Source organism: Pezoporus occidentalis, unplaced genomic scaffold, assembly GCF_034315485.1.
Source record: "Pezoporus occidentalis ecotype Australia unplaced genomic scaffold, CSIRO_AGI_Poc_V1 ctg240, whole genome shotgun sequence".
Classification (NCBI taxonomy): domain Eukaryota; kingdom Metazoa; phylum Chordata; class Aves; order Psittaciformes; family Psittacidae; genus Pezoporus; species Pezoporus occidentalis.
This window is the reverse complement of record NW_026914286.1, coordinates 812,602-834,443: the sequence shown is the minus strand read 5'-3', so window position 1 is coordinate 834,443 and position 21,842 is coordinate 812,602. Positions and strand designations below refer to the sequence as shown.

Sequence of the window (21,842 nt, the reverse complement as noted above, 5' to 3'; positions counted from 1 at the left end):
ACAAGTTAAGTTTTCAAATATTCAGGTGAATTAAAATCTCAACCAACAGGCTAGTCAAGCCAAATCTGCCTATAGTCATTGCATAAGCAAAACCTTGCATTTGCATGCACAAAGATGACATTTTCATACCCGTATATGGGATTTCACTGACAAAGGTAGCATGGTCAAAAATTCTTAATGCAAATATTTTTTTAAATGGAACGATCATTCAGGTTTTAAATGAATCTTTGATGGAAAACCCCTCAAATTTCACATGAATAAGACACAAAATGGATATAAATTCTAGTCATATTTGATTTTTGAGATCTTTTTGATTTGTTTTTTTTTACACACAAAAAATTAATGTTGCATGAAATGTAAGCACTTACTTAATAACTCAGGAAAAGTGCCAAAACAGTAACTATATGTTCTGATTTGGGAATGTTTCCTGAATTAAACCTGAATTTTTGTAAAACATTATTAACAGCTTCCATTGAAATTAGTGACTGGACTCCAGTTAGACCTGATCTGTCGGAGATGCAAGGCAGCTACAAATCTGATTCCAGAAAATCAGTCTGTGGTCATCTGTCTGAAAAGCAATGTTTGATGTAAGGCATATTAACTAAATATTACAGTCTGTTAAGTATTAGAAATAAAAACCTGATGACTGTATTTCATATACCATCAGTCTGCTCTTTGGAAGACAATATGGACAATATGGACAGTGCAGTCATGGACAGTTTTGTTTAAGAAAGGATTATGAGATTTTGACATAATATAATATATTCTGAGTTGCTTGCTAAATTAAAAACAAAACAAAACAAAAAAACAACCAAAATCCAAAAAACTTCAGAATGAGAGTATTGTGTTTCACAAAATACTATATCAAAAAGACAATATAATACTAAAAATAACTATACTATTTGAAATATGTTTCAGGAAGAAAATAACAGTTTTAATACATAGAAAAATTATTGTATTATGGACACTAAAAATGTAGTTTGTTTCTTTTTAAGTGAGTTTCTGTTGTCAGATGGAGCCCTGAGAAAGACAGCAAACATGTTTATTTTCGGAAATTACAATATCCCAAATAACCTTGTTGTCTTTTAAATGATGTAGTAAAATACCCAGAAGGATAAACACCATGGCTTTATGAAAAGAAAAATATTATATGTGTAATCACTATGAGCATGATACTGTTGGAAGAGTCCTTTATATTCAGTTCAAGCTAACTAAACTGGTGAGACAGGAAGAGAATGTCTAAGGCAGGTTTAGAAAAATGCCCTTTGTATTAGCGCCTTCTGTTCTTAAGTGCATATTCCACCTGCGTTGTTAATGAAAATATTTATTATTACCAAAGAAATATTTTTCAAAACCAGTGCTTCATGAGATAAAAATGGAAAATAATGAACGATTGTTGTTTTAGGTTTGGTTTTTTTGTTTTTTTTAACAGAATGAACAGTCACCAGAATTTATCAAGGAATGCTCACATATTACTAAATATAATATGCATCATGTAGCAGTTTGACCATGCCTGGACACCAGGTGCCCACCAAAGCTGCTCTATCACTGCCCTCCTCAGCTGCATGGGGAGAGAACATATGAAAGGTACTGGGTTGGCACAAGGACATGGACAGAGATCACTCATCCATTACCATTATGGGCAAAACAGACTCGACTCAGGGAAATTAATGTAATGCATTACCAATCAAACCAATGTAGGGTAATAAGAAATAAAACAAAACCTTAAAACACCCTTTCCACACCTCTCTCTTCTTCCTAAGCTCAACCTCACTCCCTATTTCTCTACCTCTTTTGTGCAAGTGATACAGCATGATGGGGAATAGGGTCTATGTTCAGTTCATCACACATTGTCTCTGCCATTCCTTCCTCCTCAGGGGAGAACTTTCACACTCTTCCCCTGCTCCAGCATGGAGGGTCCCTCTCACAGGGGACAGTTCTCCACAAATTTCTCCAACTTGAGTCCTTCCGATGGGCTGAAGCTCTTCTTGTGGTCCCTTCCACAAGGTCACGAGTCCTGCCAGTAAACCTGCTCCAGCATGGGCTCCTCTCTCCATGGGGCCACAGGTCCTGTGAAAAGCCTGCTCCAGCACAGGCTGCCCACAGGGTCACAGCCTCCTTCAGGCATCCTCCTGCTCCAACATGAGGTCCTCCACAGGCTGCAAGTGGAGAACTGCTCCACCACAGACCAACATGTGCTGCAGGCGCACAGCCTGCCTTCACCATGGGCTGCACCACAGGCTGCGGGGGAATCTCTGCTCCAGCATCTGGAGCACCTTCTCCTTGTTCTTCACTGACCTTGGTAACTGCAGAGCTCTTACATCTCACTCTTCTCTCTGGGTTCAATTGCTCCCATGCAGCAACTTTTCCCCCTTCTTAACTATGTAATCTCCAAGGCTCTACCACTGTCACTGATGGGCTCAGCATTGGCCAGCAGTGGGTCTCCTCTTGCAGCGAGCTGGCATTGGCTCTATTGGACATGGGGGAAGCTTCCATCAGCTTCTCACAGAAGCCACCCCTGTAGCCCCCTCATCACCGACACCTAGCCACGCAAACCCAATACAATCACACAAAGGGTCATTCAAATTACTATTTGCTGGAAGTCAGAGACATCAGTACTTTGCTGAATTAGATGCATGGATCTAAATCTTTGACAAAAGGTTAACAACATTAGGCAATTAGAAATACAAATTATAATGATTTTGTACTAATAATTTTTTACATATATTTATGGCTTTACACAGTTGTAGATAAAAGAAACTAACAAATGATGATACTGGCAATGTAGAGAAAAGTAAAGCCTATCAATCTTAGCAGTCTAAAGCTGCAAGTTGAAGCTCTCTGTGTATTTCTGTTAGTATGATATAATCAAATAGCCTGCGTTAGCAATATGAATATACATACATATGGAGCACAAGTCATCTGGTGCAGCAATCCCTGAATGCACAATCTGAAGACAACTATACAATCCATAAGTCTGAAGTGATAAAAGTTCCTGGGGATTGCTAAATTTTGAAGGAAAAAAAAAAAAGAAAAACATTCTGTAATTACATTGTAATTTTTAAGGATATAAATGGATGTTAAATACTGTAAATCTATATGTAACCAAATAATAATTATGGTTTATATTTGAAAGAGTCATCAAGGAACTGAAGCAGGTAATTAAACTGACTCATCTGCTTTCATCAAATTTGTAAAAGTATATAATAAAGTCAGGCAGAAACATGAGATTGGGGTATACACTGTCTTCCCTGGAAATTGTTAGTTATATTGTTTATAAATATATATATGTGAGACTATATAACTATGAGGGATCCAAAGAACTTTGTATTAGGCAAGTCTATTCATTTCAGCACTGTAAGCCTGGGTGACAGTCACTGATGATGTCTGCCTAGATTCGTATTAGGGACTAACCTATCCCACCCAAGACTGTCATTATACAAGCTGACTTTGCCCCTACTTGCCATGATATTCCTTTCATAGAATCATAGAACAGTTGGGGTTGGAAAGAACCTTAAGAACATCAAGTACCAACCCCCCTGCCGTGGGCAGGGACACCTCACACTAAATCATCTCACCCAAGGCTCTGTCCAGCCTGGCCTTGAACACTGCCAGGGATGGAGCATTCACAACTTCCCTGGGCAACCTATTCCAGTGCCTCACCACCCTAACAGTAAAGAACTTCCTCCTTATATCCAATTCGAGCTTCCCCCATTTAAGTTTGAGCCCGTTAACCCTTGTCCTATCACTACAGTCCCTAATGAAGAATCCCTCCCCAGAATCCTTGTAAAGCTCCTTCAGATACTGGAAGGCTGCTATGAGGTCTCCATGCAGCCTTCTCTTCTCCAGGCTGAACAGCCCCAACTTCCTCAGCCTGTCTTCATACGGGAGGTGCTCCAGTCCCCTGATCATCCTCTGGACCTGCTCCAACAGTTCCATGTCCTTTTTATGTTGAAGACACCAGAACTGCACACAATACTGCGAGGTCTCATGAGAGCAGAGGAGCAGGATCACCTCCTTTGACCTCCTGGTCATGCTCTTCTTGATGCAGCCCAGGATACGGTTGGCTTTCTGGGCTGCAAGCGCACACTGCCGGCTCATGTTCTTTTTCTCATGGACCAACATTCCCAAGTCCTTCTCCACAGGGCTGCTCTGAATCTCTTCTCTGCCCAGCCTGTAGCTGTGCCTGGCATTGCTTTGACCCAGGTGTACGACCTTGCACTTGGCATGGTTAAACTTCATAAGGTTGTCATCAGCCCACCTCACAAGCATGTCAGGGTCCCTCTGGATGGCATTCCTTCCCTCCAGCCTATCAACCAAACCACACAGCTTGGTGTCATCAGGAAACTTGCTGAGGGCGCACTCAATCCCACTGTCCATGTCACCAACAAAGATGTTGAACAAGATCAGTCCCAACACCAGTCCCTGAGGGACACCACTCATTGCTGGTCTCCAGCTGGACATTGAGCCATTGACCACAACTCTTGTGTGCAGCCATCCAGTCAGTTCTTTATCCACTGAGTGGTCCATCCATCAAATTGATATCTCTCCAGTGTAGAGACAAGGAAGGATATCATGTGGAACAGTGTCAAACACTTTGCACAAGTCCAGGCAGAAGATGTCAACTGCTCTACCCCTGTCCATCAGTTCTGTAGCTCCACCATAGAATGCTACCAAACTGGTCAGTCAGGATTTCCCCTTAGTGAAGCCATGCTGGCTGTCACCAGCCACCTTGCTGTTTTTCATGTGCCTTAGCATGCCTTCCAGGAGAATCTGCTCCAAACTTTTGCAGGGCACAGAGGTGAGACTGACTGGTCTGTAATTCCCTGTGTCATCCATTTTCCCCTTCTTGAAAATGGGGGTTATATTACCCTTTTTCCTGTCATCAGGAACTTTCACTGTGGTGAACAAAGCAGGAACACTGCCACCAGAGTGGGCAAACCCGGCTTGATGCATCAGCCACAGCTGGTGCAGCAGTTCATGTGGCACCTCTTTGCAGGAGGGATACTCCACTGGCTGAGTGGAGAGTCCATGTAACCCAGTAACCAGACACCATTCTGTGACCGTCTGCACAGGTCAAAGCCGCTCACCACACCTGACCCTCAAGACAGAACTGTAGGCGCTTGTCTGAGAGCAAAGGCTGCAGCTCCAGCTGGCGGTCTGCAGGATCTACAGCAGCAATGGCCGATGCCTCCACCCAGAAGAAGATGCTGAAGGGAGAGGCTGCAGCGCAGACCTCAGGGTGAAGGAAGTGCCCAGACCTTTCTCCTGGGGCAGGGACAGGCAACAGACCTGCTGTGGACTTACTATCTTAACTGGGTCCTCCCTGTGGAGGACCTCCCTCATGTGGAGGACCTCCTGAAGCAAGCAGGCTGAGCTGCAGCAGGTGGTGAGAAGGCCGAGTTAACATCAGGGAACCTGAGTTAGACACACGTTTCCAAGCGGAGTCTGCAGTGGACCCACAGCACATAGCCAAACAGTCAAAAACTTCCCCAGCAGCAAACACAGAAGGGATGGGAGGCAGTAATGCAGAAGAATTGAAGCTTTCAACAGCAAGGACCTGTAGTTTAAGAGACTTCCCCCAAAGCTTGAGGTGCCCTTGCAGAATCTCTTTGCCAATCTACAGACTGAAGAGGAAAGATCCACCATATCAGGAGGTACGCTGGAGCTGAGTAAGGCAACCTGATCTGCTCTCCATGTAACAACCAACACAACTAAGAAAAGGCAATTGGCAGTAGTAGTAGGTTACTCTCTTCTGAGAGGTACAAAGGTGCCCATTTGCCAACCTGACATGCTTCTTTGAGAGGTGTGCTGCTCATCAGGGGCTTGCATCAGGGATGTCACCAAGAGATTACCAAGCCTTGTACAGTTGGCTATTATTTGCTGCTGCTGTTTCATGTGGGCACCAGTGACACAGCCAGGAGCAGTCTGAGGAGTATCAACAAGGATTACAGAGCCCTGGGAGCAGCCATAATGGACACTGGAGTGCAGGTGTTTTTTTTCACCAATCCTTCCAGTCAAAGAGAAGCGGTTTGAAAGGGACAGCTGGATCTGGCAATTCAACAAATGGTTACAGGACTGGTGCCACAGCCATAGGTTCATCTACTTAGACCATGGGATTCACGCTGAGAAACCTGGTCTACTTTTCTACCAGGAGGCCTGTGTGGAATGAGCTCCTGGACAACCTCCAGCATAAAACTGAAACCTACAGAAGACGGAAGCAAGGACATGGAGAAATAGGGAGAAATTTTCTGAGCATTCAGGGATCAGGTTAGGAAAGCAGGTTGAGAAGGTGATTCTCCCTCTATACTCAGTGTGAGACCCCACCTGGAATACTGCATTCAGCTCTGAGGCCTTCCACATATGAAGGACAAGGACCTGCTGGAGTCCAGAGGAGGGCCATGAAGATGATCAGAGGACTGGAGCACCTCTCCTATGAAGACAGGCTTAGAACGTTGGGGTTGTTTAGCCTGGGGAAGAGAAGGTGGTGAGTGGACATTATAGCAGCTTCCAGTACCTAAAGGGGGTACAAGAAATATGTAGAGGGACTTGTTATAAGGAGATGTAGTGACAGGAGAAGGGGTAATGGCTTTAAGCTGAAAGAAGGTAGATTTCAATTAGATATAAGGAAGAAGTGAGTCACTATACTAGAATAGAGTCACTATAAGTGAACTATTCTGTGATTATATGAAATGTGTCTTTCTACAAAAAAAAAAAAACAACACCTAAACCCAAAACTTCTACAGACGAGTGTAATGGATTGAATTTCCTTTCATTTTACTTTGACATTTCACATTTCCTTTCCCCGAGTTGAATTTTTGTCTGCTCTTACAAAGGACTTTTCTGATCTTCCTCTTTGTCAGTAGAATCCATAGAAAAATACATAAAATAAGACAAAAATGTGAAGATGGAAAGGGACTGGCTTAAGGGAATGACAGGAAATAAGGCAAAGTGTGCATTTTCACAGAGAAAAAGAGAAACCCAAAACCAAACAAAACACAGATATTTAAGGCAAAAGAAGAATGGTTAAATAAGGAGCATAAATCATGAATCATAGAATCGTTAGGGTTGGAAAGGACCTTAAGATCATCTAGTTCCAACCCCCCTGCCGTGGGCAGGGACACCTTACGCTAAATCATACCACCCAAGGCCTCGTCCAACCTGGCCTTGAACACTGCCAGGGATGGAGCATTCACAACCTCCCTGGGCAACCTATTCCAGTGCCTCACCACCCTAACAGGAAAGAATTTCCTTCTTATATCCAACCTAAACTTCCCTTGTTTAAGTTTTAACCCCTTACCCCTTGTCCTATCACTACAGTCTCTAATGAAGAGTCCCTCTCCAGCACCCCTATAGGCCCCCTTCAGATACTGGAAGGCTGTTATGAGGTCTCCACGCAGCCCTCTCTTCTCCAGGCATAAATGTTCGTAAAGTACGCTTTTAGCATCCTAAAAGCAGGTCAAACATGTATATGAAAAGTGTAGAGGCAGATAAACAACAAAGAGTGCATAGTCTTCAATCATCTTGCACATTCCTCTAAATTCTAAAAAAAAAAAAAAAAAATCAAGTTCATTGAGATATTGAAGTATAAGCTTCAAACATACACTCCAAAACTCTGGATTTTTAATATTATTTTATTTTTTAAGACATACTCTCTTTTTAAGAAATACTCTCTAGTTTTCCTATTTTCTTCTTAAAACACAGGAATACTCTTAAGATCTACATGTTGCAGGGGATGTACAATCAGCCACATAGTGTGGATAAAGATCAGTTATGAGAACCAGTACAAGTTCCTATGAGTGAAATAAATTTGATAGAGTATGCGTAAAGTTTCCCCATGTGTCTTGTACTAGCCTGTAAAGCTGTGAATATTATTGTTTGAATTCTTTATCCTCTAAGTATTTATACAAAAAAAATGAGTCATTAGAAGTAACTGTTAACTAAATTCAAAAGAACTCAGAATACATTAGTCTACTCTCAACATACAGAGCTCTGTGCTTACCACTTGTCAGAGTGATACCACAAAGTTCAAGAGATGCTGAGCTGTGTTAATAAATTATTACAAAGGTAAGGTAATATATTTGATACATGTGTCTCCATAAGGAGCTGATAAGTCTAAATATGACATATTATTATTGAAGTATTCAAATAGCATTGTATGACAAAAACAAACCACAAAATATATTAAGGCAATTAACACATTTTCCTGGAACAAAAACTATTTATAATAAACAGGATTTAAAAAAAAAAACCACAAAAATTGCCTTTTTAGAAAAGGCCTTCTTTTTTCCTTTGCATCAAATATGTGTTAATCAGCAGTCCTAGAACTTTGATCATTTTAGAAAACAAATTATTGACAGACATTTAAGAGAAAAGTAAGACAGAAAGGGAAAGCAGTGTATTTTACATGTATACTTTCTAGGTATTGTCCATTTATTTACTTTGTAGGCTTTTAATTACAGATTCTGTTTGAATTTTAATAAAGCTAAACCTTATTTAGAAACATTGTAAATATTCCTCCATTCAATTCATTATAAAAAGTACTAAACAGATTGATCTGCAAAATATAAACATGGCCACTCAGAAATTGCTTGTACTCTTAGCATAGTCTCTAGCTCAGAGTTAGAAATCCTGTTCACTAACTGAGAACACCTGTTAATACACCTTAAATTTGGATTAACAGCAACATGCTGGAGAAAGATTTGAGATCAACTACTACATCCTAAGTGAACTACAAAGTTGTAAAATTCTCATGTTTTGCATTCCTTCCTTATTCTCCTGGGTGGGGAAGGGTGGGAAGGGGACGACACACCAATATTTAATTAGCTATATAAAGTGGATCAGCTTTAGCTGCATCCTGAAGTCCTCACCAAGGAAGTAGGATTTACAGGTCCATATTCCTGTTTCAAAAAGCAGGACTTGACCTGTAAGCAGGATCTGACAACCTACCTGTTATGTGAAAATGGTGACTACCTGGCTATTGGGAAACAGTGTCTAGCCAGAGCCAAAAATGTCTGGTTGCTGCCTGTCCCTTCTGTTATGCTTTATTTGGTAGTCATGATCTGGGGAGACCTAAGACACTGAATCCAACTGGTGAGATAGGCAAGAGAAAGCCTTACTGAAAATGCCCCTGGGGTTAGGTGTGAGGTTGGGTTTTGAGCGTCTTGCACAAGCAGGATGTAGGCAGTTCTGACATGCCCGCTGGCAGGAACTATGTGGACTTAAGCATCACTGGGGCAACTACAGGGTAACAGCAGATAAGTAGGAGTTTTAAGTATCTTAGGAGCAGTTAAATGCTGCTGAAAGAGAATGGAAATTAAAAACTTGTGTATAATTTTTTAAAATGGGACTTAAATGTTATTGAAAATATCATCCTGGTAACTCAAAACTGAATTTAAATATACAGCATAAATGCATTATTTTTGTCCTACAATATCCTAATAATTATTTTTTAACAGATTACATGTTCAATTATGTATTCCTTTACAGCAGCTTCATAGCAGGAAACTCCAGCTGAATAAAGCTAATGGAACAGAGCAGAAAATCAAGCTCTTTATCTGGTTTGATCTAATCTCTAATTCACATTCCTAAAAAGTTAGAGAGATGCAGAAGTGGACACAAAGATTACGGATATGTCCAGACTTTTGTTCCAATCCAGTCAGAATGCTGCTGTTTCACTGAGTATTGACATTACAAGGGCTGAACAGTCTGGCCTGATTTAGCAAAGCCAACAGTCTTGCACCTATTAGCAGTCAACCCAAGAGACTGCCCATGCATTTTAGCACAAGTATACTATTAAGGCACATAAATAGGCACGTATACTTTGCTAAAGCAGTGCATTAACATTTTGAAGGAGAGAACTTTCAAGACAAGGTTTATTAATTCTTATAAATATTGTCCAAAATATGACTTTTCATAAATGTGTGACTGTTTTCAACTATGTTGACAACAGTACCATGTCCCCTGAAGTTATTTCAGAGTCCTGACTGTGTGTAGAGCTGATTCCGGTGTCAGAGTCTGTATCATTTATGTCCAGATTAGTCACTCTATGAACAACGTCAGGAACAGCAATTCTGTTACTGGACATGACACTACCCTTGGATGGTTCTTCATTTGATGGAACCCTAGTTTCAATGTTGTCTTTAACATGTAGTAAATTAAATTCTTCTGTAAGAAGTTCATATTCTTTTTCCTTCTTTTGAAGTAGCGAGTCCCTGTATGTAAGTTCTTTCTGAATGCAGCTCAGGTATGAGTTGATTCTTAGACCATCTCTCATACTTTTTTCCAGCTCACATTTTACACTTTCCAAATTTGTGTTTTCCAGTTCACCATTAGCAGCTCCTCCTGTGCGAACATCATCTCCATTTTTTTCTGTGCATATACCGTGTACCTCTCTTTCAATTTCAGCACACAGCTTCTCTATTAATTGTTTGTGATGTTTCAGTCTCTCTTCAACCTGTAAAATACCCTCACTTTTGCTCAAGTAGTCATGCATCTCTTTTTGATCATCTGGGCTACTCCCTTGGTGCTCAGCCTCACCTGGACTGATCATTAAATAGGAGTCCTGCACGTAATTTTCTCCATCATTGGCTACACGATCTAGATGGAATTTTGCTTCACATTTTTCAATTTCCATATCTAGTTCCTTCATTCTAAGGACTTGTTGATGAATAGTATGGTCTTGGGAAATGATCAGATGAATCAGTGTCTCCATATTATCTCTCTCTTGCTGAACACTGTCCTGTTTAAGCTTGGCCAGTTTCCGGAAGGTCTTCCTCACAATTTTCTTTTGCTTGTCTATTGGCAACATCTTCATGTAATTTGCTGGACTGAGCTCCCACTGTTTTTCTACATTTTGTACTACCTTAGCTTCAGCTGTCTTCCACAATGGAAATGAAAGGAAAGCATCTGACTTCACCAACACAAAATGCAAATTAGACTGCTCTTCCCCCCAGGCCTTCCAAAGTCTCAGGATCTTTGTCAAGGGAGGAAGTACTCGCTCTGAGCCTCTCCATTTTTCGACAATACAGTAATCACTCGGTTTTCCAAAAAGGACCTTTTTCTCTCCAAATGTTGCCTGATGTTCCTCAAGCAGTGCTTGAATCACTTCTGCGCAAGTTGTGCGCTTTGTAAGGCCACATACGATCTTCTCTTCCTGGCAAACCCAAACCACAATTTCTCTTTCATTTGAAGCCATGTCCCTGTTGGGAGACCTGGAAAACAAGAAAAGACCAAATATAAATTATATGTCAACAGTTCAGACTGTGCAAATAATAACTGTAATTCTGATGTGACTACCACATTGAAAAATTCCAGTATTACTGTACAAGACAATATACTTGTTTAAATTACATGAAGAAGTATTTCTGGATTAACTAACACTTCAGCTACTGCTTTATTATTATTATTAGTCCAGCTGAATGGGAACCTCACACAAAATGTCTTTTATCAAGTTTAGGTTTTGCATGCTTCTTATAAGTGTGTATTAACAGCAAGTGATAAAATTTGGCAATCTGGATTACTTTCTAGACTGTTCCTTGAATAACATAACTTTCAGATCTGCATATCTGTTTTCATCACACAGACATTGTGCAAACATTTGCAGGCTCTTAATATCACTGACGCTTCTGAAAGGAAGAATCATGCCTTTAAATATGCACTGAACATAGATGGACTAAGAGAAGATGATTGAACACCACCTAAGATAAACAAACTTAATGACAGGATAAATCTAAAGCTCTTTTGACACACATGCACCCACACAAGCATAAACACCATTGTTTTCCACTGTGATTTTTCACTAATAAGTCTGAAAAAATTTGTTGCTTTTCCTGAAGAACCAAAAAGCCTGAACTGCAGTGAGCTGTGAGGGAATACCAGCTGTTAAAAAATACATATATAGGTACATACTTTATAAGCTTTGTAATGATACAGAAATTCCACAAAATGTTAAAAAATAAATATCCAGTTAAAGTGCTATTAACCTGACATTAGCAGCAGCTGGTACTTCTTTATACATTCAGATATCTAACTTCTGGTGTCTAAGACCCTATTATGACTAATGTAGCTGTCTAATTAACACAAGCAGTGGAGCCTAAAGTGCAATTCAGCTGACCAAATGTCAGTTAACTCTTAAGTTTGTCCACTGGACTGCCATGGGCGTACAATGGCAGAGTGGCCTTGTGGAACCTGTCCAAGATATTCCTGTCCTCTAGCCTCCACATGCATAGTTTACTGCTTGCCCAAACCTGCTGATTTACCTCTTTCCTAAAATGACAAAATAGTAAATTCCTTGAGGAAAAATGCATTTTTCTCCTGAATTTCTGGTGTCACTTCCAATTCATTTGAATGAATAAGATTTAACTCAGCCTGACAGAGAAAGCTAGAGAATGAAAATAAGAATTCAGAAAAATATTCAAAGGGCTCAATACTATTTGCTTCTAGGACTACTTGTTTTCAGTACCTTTCTAGTCTTCTGAGAAGCAGTAAGAATTTTTACTTTACTTAATTAGGGTTATGCCCTATGATTATTAAAGCAATCCAACTTGTTTCTTTTCCTTAATTATTACACAACATGACAGACACACTGCAAACCAGTAAATTGAACTATGATTGACTCAGCTCTAGGTGCCACTCTGACAAGGAGTCAATAATAGTCAGGAGACAGGAGACTGCAAATGAATACTAATAAAATCTACAGAAGTGAGTTTATTAGTATCATCACACAGTAGAGCTCTGTCCAGCTACATTGCTCCGGGTCTTGGAACATTCCTCTGTAAAATCTGTGATTTGTTAGATTACTTTAAGTAATGACATCATTTTTCCACTTCAATGGCTCCTTCTTACAGTCCAGCATTTTACAATTTTTTTTTTAACTTATGTTCATAAGGTTGATAATGTTTTCATAGACTACTTCTCAAAATAGTAAAGCTTAAGCCACAGATATAGAAAATGGCACAATGGCACAAAGATGATGTCAGATTAAATAACATTCCAGTATCTGAAGGGGGCCTACAAGGATGCTGGAGAGGGACTCTTCACTAGGGACTGTAGTGGTAGGACAAAGGGTAATGGGTTAAAACTTAAACAAGGGAAGTTTAAATTGGATATAAGGAAGAAGTTCTTTACTGTTAGGGTGGTGAGGCACTAGAATGGGTTGCCCAGGGAGGTTGTGAATGCTCCATCCCTGGCAGTGTTCAAGACCAGGTTGGACAGAGCCTTGTGTGGCATGGTTTAGTGTGAGGTGCCCCTGCCCATGGCAGGGGGGTTGGAACTAGATGATCTTAAGGTCCTTTCCAACCCAAACTATTCTATGATTCTATGAGTCTAAGATTACTATTAAGTATGTCACATGCTAAAAGGTCAGTATCTGTAACTGGTTTTATGTTTACAGAATACAGGATGCTATAGAAATATTTTTTTCTGTTGATAGATTGGTAGTTAAATGAAACTTACATAGACAACTGCAGCACAAGTCAGCTATAACTGTAAAATAAATCAGTATTTTACAGCACAGAGATAAAAAGCAAAGCCAGATAAGCTACAGACTTGGGTTCCATGTTAAGCATAATAAAATTAACCGGTAATAAAATTATTTACAAATAAATTTGCATAATAAAATTTGCATAATAAAGTATGCAAAACAAATTATCAAAAGTACAGTGTCTCAAACCATGTTCAGTAGTGAACCATAAGTAACTGACCTAGAAACAAAAATTTATTACCAGTCACTGAATTTCAAGTTATAAAAGTACAGACAAAAAAAAAACAAAAAAAGAAAAGGCATAAAAACATAGTAAATAGTGGATCAGGACTTTGAAGCAGTAAATTCAGAGTGTGTCTTTCCTGAGGGTTTTTTTTTTTTTTTTGTAATCAATAAATATGCTTCAGGGAATGAATGTTATCTCAGTATTTTAGCATTCTTCCAAGAGTCTTACGCAATTTGGTTGCACACTGAAACCCTTCCAATTTTTTTCTCATTCCTGTTTCTGCTTGATTGTCATATTTTCTCCCAGTCAATACTTTCAGTGAGTAACATTATGTGGGTTAAGAAGAACCTTACTGGCTCTTTCCCTCTTGGCTCCTGCAAAGCTTTCTTATGAAGCCAGTTTCTCCCTTTAAATCTTCAGATAAATCTGAAAACCTCTAGATACTCCGTAGTATTAGTGTACTGATAAATACTTTTGCTATACCCATCTTTTTACATGGAATTCCCATAGACTTCAGCAGGAATTAAGCAAGCCTCTGATGGAAATACACTGTTTATCGTAAAAGAATCTCCACAGGATTTCCACAAACAACATGGATATAAAATAACATTTTAGAATTACTGTTTCAATATTCTGTCATGGTTTGTCACTCCCCGCTATTTCTTCAGTTACAATGCACCTGCCTACCCATACTTTACATTGAGCTTTTTGGGGAAGGATTCTTCTTTACTTTGTCTACAGTGAATGTGACATACTGAAATCTATAACTAGTAGTGCACTAACATGTGCACATGCAGGTACGCAAAGAAATTAAGTAGCTTATGCATGAAAGTATATAATATATTTATAAATACATATATATGAATAGCTTATGTAACATACAATTTGTACTTATACTGTCACCTTTTACTGAAAAGGAGAAAAAACCCCAAGGAATTATGAACATCACTGTAATTCTTGGATCAAAGCGGAACTGTAAAGTGCAAAATCTCTCATTATTTTTTTATGTGTTTGCTGCAACACGTATTGATTTTTATTCACTAGCCTCATTAAATTTTTGATCTTTCTTTTTAATAAAAAAGCATTAGCAGGTCATTTATAAACTTACAATGCCATGGAATTCTAATGCCTTCAAAAAAAGAAAATCTAAAGTGTCCTTTATCATCTTCCACTAAAAAATGGTAAACTGATGTGGCCTGCCACAGACCTCTTTCTTAAGTAAAATTCATTGTATTATTCTTTAATCATAGTTAATTCAGATAGTAACAAACAAAAATAAATCTTCAGCGTCTCAGTCACAGCATAACAACTATTAGAGATTTGCTTTCAAGATACAAGAAGATGTTAATACTAGGAAATGTATTTCATTACGCTGTGCTTTCCTCATAGAAGTGGAGAGCAGATTCTGCATGTACAAAGTGGAATTCCTTTCACTTAGGCACCTTAAAGTTACAATTTCAGTACATATTCATCATCAGTTTCTCTTTAGAGGTGAGTGGACCTCCAAGAACAAAGTCACCACAGCCTAAACCATCTATTATCATTGGGATGAATCCTCAAATGAATCTGTTTATTTATTTCATTAACTACAAGGTACCTATGTGGCCACTTTCCACTAAGTAGCTCATTTTCATGTAGCTAAATACAGGTGACACTAATCCAATCAGATTCTTATTTATTGTCAGAGAGAAATGTGATGAAAATGGTTCAGACAGAATAAGATCTCCTAAAGATAGCTAAATGTGGGACCTACACATTCTTTCTTCACAGTTTAGTTTCGATAGCGACTATTCCATTTGCTGTTCAATTTACTACTACCATTTATATGGAAATCCATTAAGTAATTTCAGTACTAAGGAAGATGTGATGCGATGCAGTATGTAACTCCTCGTTTTGAATAAATGCTGGTCAGTGATAGCAATTCTTTTCCTTTTTTTTTTTTTTTTTGAGATGCAATACTGGAAATTACTATATTCAGCATTGAGATTTGCTTTTTGGATGGTTATTTTAACAAAGAGGCAGGCTTCTCATCTTTCTCATTCCTTGGCCTTCACATCCTACAGTTTTATAAAGGAAGCAAAAGAACTATCATATTTAAATAACCTATCAATTAATGAGTCTGTAATAGCTAAAGTTTGTTTCCAGCTTAAATGTCTGGCTTTCATGTAAAATAGTTTCAGCAGCAACTTCTTCAAAAACTAGCTACGTAACTTCTTAATTTTTTTTTTTTTTTTCTGTTGCTGTAAGCAGGCTTTAAAGCTTCCAATTCTGGCTTACATTCTTCTTTTTGAATCAATCACTGAAATGTTCTACTTTTCCACCTATGATTTTAAAGCCTTGCAAAAAGATACAATTTTATCAAGTGCCACTTGTTGCTCAGGAACAGATGGGAATTTAAGCTTAAGAGAATCAAAGGTACATTTCCAGTCTTGTTTGTTTGTTTGCTTATTTTGATTGTTGGCTTCATGCCTTCTACTCTTTGCTTCTCTTAATGATAACCCAAAAAAACATTCTAATCATGTTAGAGACCTCACACAAAGTCTTCATTAAGGCAGCACAAACTGATTGTTGCATGTCAGATACACACTTTGTTAATTTATTATTCAGGCCTAGGGGAAGAAAGGTAATACATTCCAGCAACACACAGACAAAACAAAAACATGTACTTATGCTGCACAAATTCAAAATATGAGCTACCTTAGATGCTGGAAGTGGTACTTTTGATTTTCATTAACTTTAAGGGATGTCCAGCACAAAACCACACATCATAAATGTAAATCTTTGACTTTCTGGAAAACTTTATTTCTGAAAACGCTATATATAGTTTTACAATAAATAATGCCAATCAAATACAAGAATCCCCCTACTTCATGTCTAGAAGATGCTCATTTTTTGCTTACTAATTTCAGCAAACATTCTGTTGGGACTAGATTATGTACACACCATACATTTAGCAACTTAATACAGAGTTTCTAAAATATCGTTGACACTAAAAGAATATTTTTTCTTTGCTGAGAAAAAAAAAAAAAAGGCTAAAACTCTTCTCTCCCTTTACTGTAACAAAGTCTTTGTAGACTTTCACAGAAATGTAATTCCTCTCTCAACATTATCACATTTCTTGATCACTCTCCTCCCTTGATCACACTCCTACTACCCCCAAGAAAAAAATGAAACCGAGCATTCAACTGAAAGATTTTGTGTTAGGAAAGGGATTCAAAACTTGAGATTTCATTGAAATTATAGGGAATAAGGAAACTGTAGGAGAAAAAAAAATGGCACACAAATCAATACATGAATCCTTTGCTTGAAAATGTATACAACGGCTAACAATTTATAAATTTGCCATCAAAGAGTTCATGCTAGAAAGCCATTTGTGTGAAATACCTTAGTCATTTTTTCCACCAATTTACTGGGGAAATAATGTTTTAGAATCTTAATTTTCAGAGATGGAAAAGATTGTACTTATTATGCACAAATTACTGTTAATCAGATACCATAATGCTGTATCTGTTACCATAGATGCTTGTGGATTGGAATATTCTCGTACTTCTTAGTATAATAATGTCACCATTTTTCCTTTCATCATTGCATATGCAAGTAGCACATAACCATAGAATCATAGAATAGTTAGGGTTTGAAAGGACCTTAAGATCACTAAGTTCCAGCCACCCTGTCGTGGGCAGGGACACCTCACACTAAATTATGCCACCCAAGGCTCTATCCAACCTGGCCTTGAACATGGCCAGGGATGGAGGGTTCACAACTTCCCTGGGCAGCCCATTCCAGTGCCTCACCACCCTCACAGTAAAGAACTTCTTCCTTATATCCAATCTAAAATCTAAAAATAAATACATCTAAAATAATCTGTAATTAATTATTATGTCAGAAGGATTCTTTCTGGTATTATGCTAGCACATAACTAATTTAGTCCATTTCACTGCAGAAAATGAATAAACTTTTATACTCTTAAAAGATCTCTTTTGTATAAATATAGCATAAACCCTCTCAGTAGCACATTTGAACATAACAGTCTAATCTGCAGCAAATTAGATGATAATTGACAGGCTGCCACGAATGGGGTCCTTGGTTGACAAGAGCTCTTGTTGCTGTTGTCCTGACCTCTCCAGAGGAAGACCAAAGCTCTTCTAAACTTCTAAGAAACAAACATCTACACTGTGTCAATATACCACCCAGAACAATTCACTTCAATGAAAACCAGAAGAGGCTAGTGATGAACAGGCCAAAAAAAAGGCTTCAAGAGACAAGCCTCCTGCTGCCTACTGCATCTTTTCAGTGAAGTCCTTGCCTACAGCTTCAGTGCCTTCCTGAAGTACATTAAGAAACATGAAACTTTCAGGCAGACATAGGCAAGGTTGTGCCATCTGTGCCTCTCAGCAGGTTCTCCCTTCTTTCTCAAGCTGTATACTCCTAGTTCCTCACCAAGACATTCAGTGCTTCATCTCCTACCTGGCATACCACACAGCAGGGAACAATTTCCGAGCCGAGCACGTTCAGTTGCTGAGCCACTTGATCTCTTTGGAAAACTTTATGACACAATGGCATGAAACATCCTGGGGAAACAAAAGAGATCTGCCACAAAAACATTTAATAATCTGGTGTTTTCAAGGACATGGTCTTTAAGCACGCTGCAGGGGCAGGTAAATCTGCCCCCTTGGATTTTAACAAGTGTGTATTTGTGCTATGGTCTTCTCTTTGTTCTGCACCCAGAAATGTTTCTTCTATGTACAAGGGCTCAGAGAACGCATGCCAGTTTTAAGCACTTGCTAATAACCTTATTATTGCTGTGTCTCAGAACCAAGCCATACCTAGTTAGCAAAGAAATCTTATGGTTTTTAATTATATTTACTTGCTGGAAATAAGGAGAGGCTGATATTACAGGGATACTTATTTGACATAACCTGTATTTATAGCACAGGACGTGCTACATGTCATTTGAGAGCGTCTTGCCATTTACATGTCAGGCTACATAAGAGCTAATTAGTTTATCAGTCACCACATTCCATTTAGAAATCATAATGTAAGATTGCTTTTATTATTTTTTAAAATCTCAGCATGTTTTATATATAGATATTTAAAATAAAAGCATATATGAGACTGGATAAACATTCTGAAAGAAAAGATCAAACCATGTTTTTGCTTTTGGCTCTGTGGGATTTTTATCTGTGCAATTTGCACAGTACCATGTATTGCAGCCCTAGCTTGGAAAAGACTCTAACTTAATTTGATCCAAACAGATTTTTGACAGTAAATTTAAATATTAAAGATATAAAGAATAGTCAGTCCATATGAAAGCTAAGGTCAGAAGTATTTCAACCTTTCAGGCACAAATGGATCTTATTGAAAGTTCATGCTAACTTTATTCAGACTATCCACATTTAATCCACCTTTTTCTCAATTTTCTGTCATCTTCTGCAAAGTCACTCAGAAAGCAATAAAGGCCAAATCTTAGTATGTCTCCTGCGTAAGTAGATTACACGCTTCTGAGTTTTCTCAGGGCAGCAATGAGGAATTATCTACTCTCTCATGACGCAGTGAAGGTGGAATTACTCAAAAGCCATGGGGATTCAATATATTCAATATAATCAATATATTCAAAAATAACTACATTCCCATTCCCCTATCCCTAGAAAACAGTATTAATGAAGGCACATTTAATGTACATACCATGTAGGACATAAAATTCACACATGATGTGTCAGAAACTCGTTCTTCCCTTCTGCATCAGACAACAGCCAGGAGAACATCTAGCTAAAAAAAGTACCATAGCAAGGCAGGACTGGTACTTTGACTATAGCAAGAATAAAACCCTTCAGTATAAAAAAAAAAATAAGAGTAACCCCAATATTGCAGCATGACATGAAAAGAACACCACAGAACTTGTGAAAACAAAATAATTCTTTCAAAAGAAATAACTGATTTCTCTCTACCATCTGTTTCTGTACCCATTCAATGTTACTCTATGATAAAGCTTCCTCCTTTACAGAAATGTACGTTGGTATTTATTTAAAATAAAATTAGGCATCTAGATATTTATGTGACCTTTTTTAAAAAATACAGATATACACAGTATTTTAGATGTTCTAATTGAAACATTTCATATCTTTGATACAAGAAAACAATTTAAACAAAGGCTATTATATGATTCTATTTTAACTAGCTAGGTACAAGACATATCTCCTAACATAAGTTTAAATTAATTTTTTAATTCCTTTTTAAATGCATAAATTTTTTACTGAGCAAGATTGCCATACTGTCAGGAAGCCTTTATGGAACATTTTAATTAGCAACAGCTGTTGAAAATTATGTTCTATATTAATTATCATTTGTGCACTTAAAACTGTAACTAGCTCTGTAAACCCTTCTGCAGAGGAATACCATCACCTCAGTTAGGTACTGTGCAAAATTTCGTATGTTAGAATTTGGCAATGATCTATGGTTGAAATTTCTGTTCATCCAATCATTTTAGAGCATGATAGTGCTCTAAGACAAATTTCTGTTAAATTATTCTTAATTGGAGTGGGGTATTACCATTGTATCATAGAATAAATAACATGAAAGGTATGACATACTTAAAAAAAAAATCTCTAAGATAATTATTTTATTGCAATTAAGTAATTGGCAGAGTTCTTGCTGACTTGAAATGTCACACTTTCGTAAAAATCCCACTGGAAATCATGTGCTTCTTTCTAATAACTGTACTGCTCTGACACAGGTGCTTGAACTGGGACCAATAGTTAAGAAAAATAAAAAGGGAAAAAAAGCCTGACAGTACTTAGAGCAGATTTAAAAGAAATAAAAGCAGCCAACATGTAGAATCAGCAAGTACTGGCAGAAATAATTGTCATCTGATAAGTAGATAGCAAAATTTGTACTATGTAGAAGATAAGAATTTGAACTAACTCAATGTTGTACTAACAGAAAGAAAGAAATAAAAGACATTGTAAGAAGAATTATAAACCTTGCTCACCAGATAAAAGCGATAGTTATGGTGGATTATCTTGAACACCTCTCTGGCCACCCATTTAATACTGACATGACATTCTCAGTGGCTGATACTGTGTTGCAAAATCTCATTTGCAAAGTCCGAATGCAGATTTTCAGCAGAAGTCATCAAAAGGCCACTAACTCCTCTCCTTCACTTATTAGCTCTACCCTGTATCATATTTATGCTCCCAAACAACCTACAGGCAAGTGCAAACACTGAAGCCTCCATTTAGATGAGGACTGCATGTGCCCCTGCCCTTTTCTCCTGTCTTGCCTCTTTCCCTAAGGGTTCACATTCTCTATAAACTACATCTACGCTTTAAATCTGCCTTACTGTCAGACAATCATTTCTCCACTGTATATTCAAAGTCATAATGTTGGTAAGCAGATACTAGTCAAAAAATGTCTGGAATTGCAGTGAGTAACCTCAGCAGGTGTGCTGTGTACACAAAACAATGTGACAGGTAACATGTTCACTGTATCAGGTCTCTATTTCTGGTGCCCTGACACAGTGGAGATTTGAGAATAAGAGTGAGCTAGCTGCCCACCAAATATTTTCACAAGATGAGCAACAATAACAATTTGCTTTACTGGGAAAACATGCTTTGATGGGTATATTGCAACTGCTACTGAGGAAACAGCTGTGATACAGGAGTGAAAGACCCAGGAAAACCTCCAGAGCCAAAATAAACACTGACGTATTCAGTGGCAATAACTATTTAGACCATGATGGGAGGTACAGGAAGGTGGGTATTTTCAAATTCCTGTGTTAGGAAGCAACATGCAAACTTTAGGAATATCAATATAGCAAAAGCTGCATGTTGACTGTGGGCAGCAGGCAGCTCTTGCTACTTGGAAAAATGAAGATACCAGTGGTAGTTTTTATTTATCACATGAATTTGGGTACATTGCAAAAACACAATTTTCTATATTTTTGTGTGTAAATACCTATGCATATTTAAGCACCAGTTATATTACCCAAACTTTACGGGGCTCCTATTAATAATTTACAGAACATCTCTAAAATTCCATCATTTTCAATAATAGAGGAAGCAGAATCATTTATAGCTCATTTACAACATAGGCTTTTAAACAATAGTTAGAACTGCTATTAGAGCTAATAGAAAT

At 38.1% G+C, this 21,842-nt stretch overlaps 1 protein-coding gene across 4 annotated transcripts in view; it reads right to left on the bottom strand.

Moving 5' to 3' along the window:
* Nucleotides 1-7,622: 7,622 nt before the first annotated feature.
* RASSF9 (Ras association domain family member 9) overlaps nucleotides 7,623-21,842 on the bottom strand; it is a 28,349-nt gene continuing 14,129 nt past the window's right edge. For 3 of the 4 annotated variants that reach the window (XM_062622347.1, XM_062622346.1, XM_062622349.1), the window contains exon 2: nucleotides 7,623-11,213. In XM_062622347.1, the coding sequence (XP_062478331.1) occupies nucleotides 9,938-11,197 (1,260 nt within the window). In that variant the 5' untranslated portion in view covers nucleotides 11,198-11,213 and the 3' untranslated portion in view covers nucleotides 7,623-9,937. Of the gene's footprint in view, nucleotides 11,214-19,394; nucleotides 19,512-21,842 lie in introns of those variants that run through there. The other variant, XM_062622348.1, reaches the window with a different exon arrangement.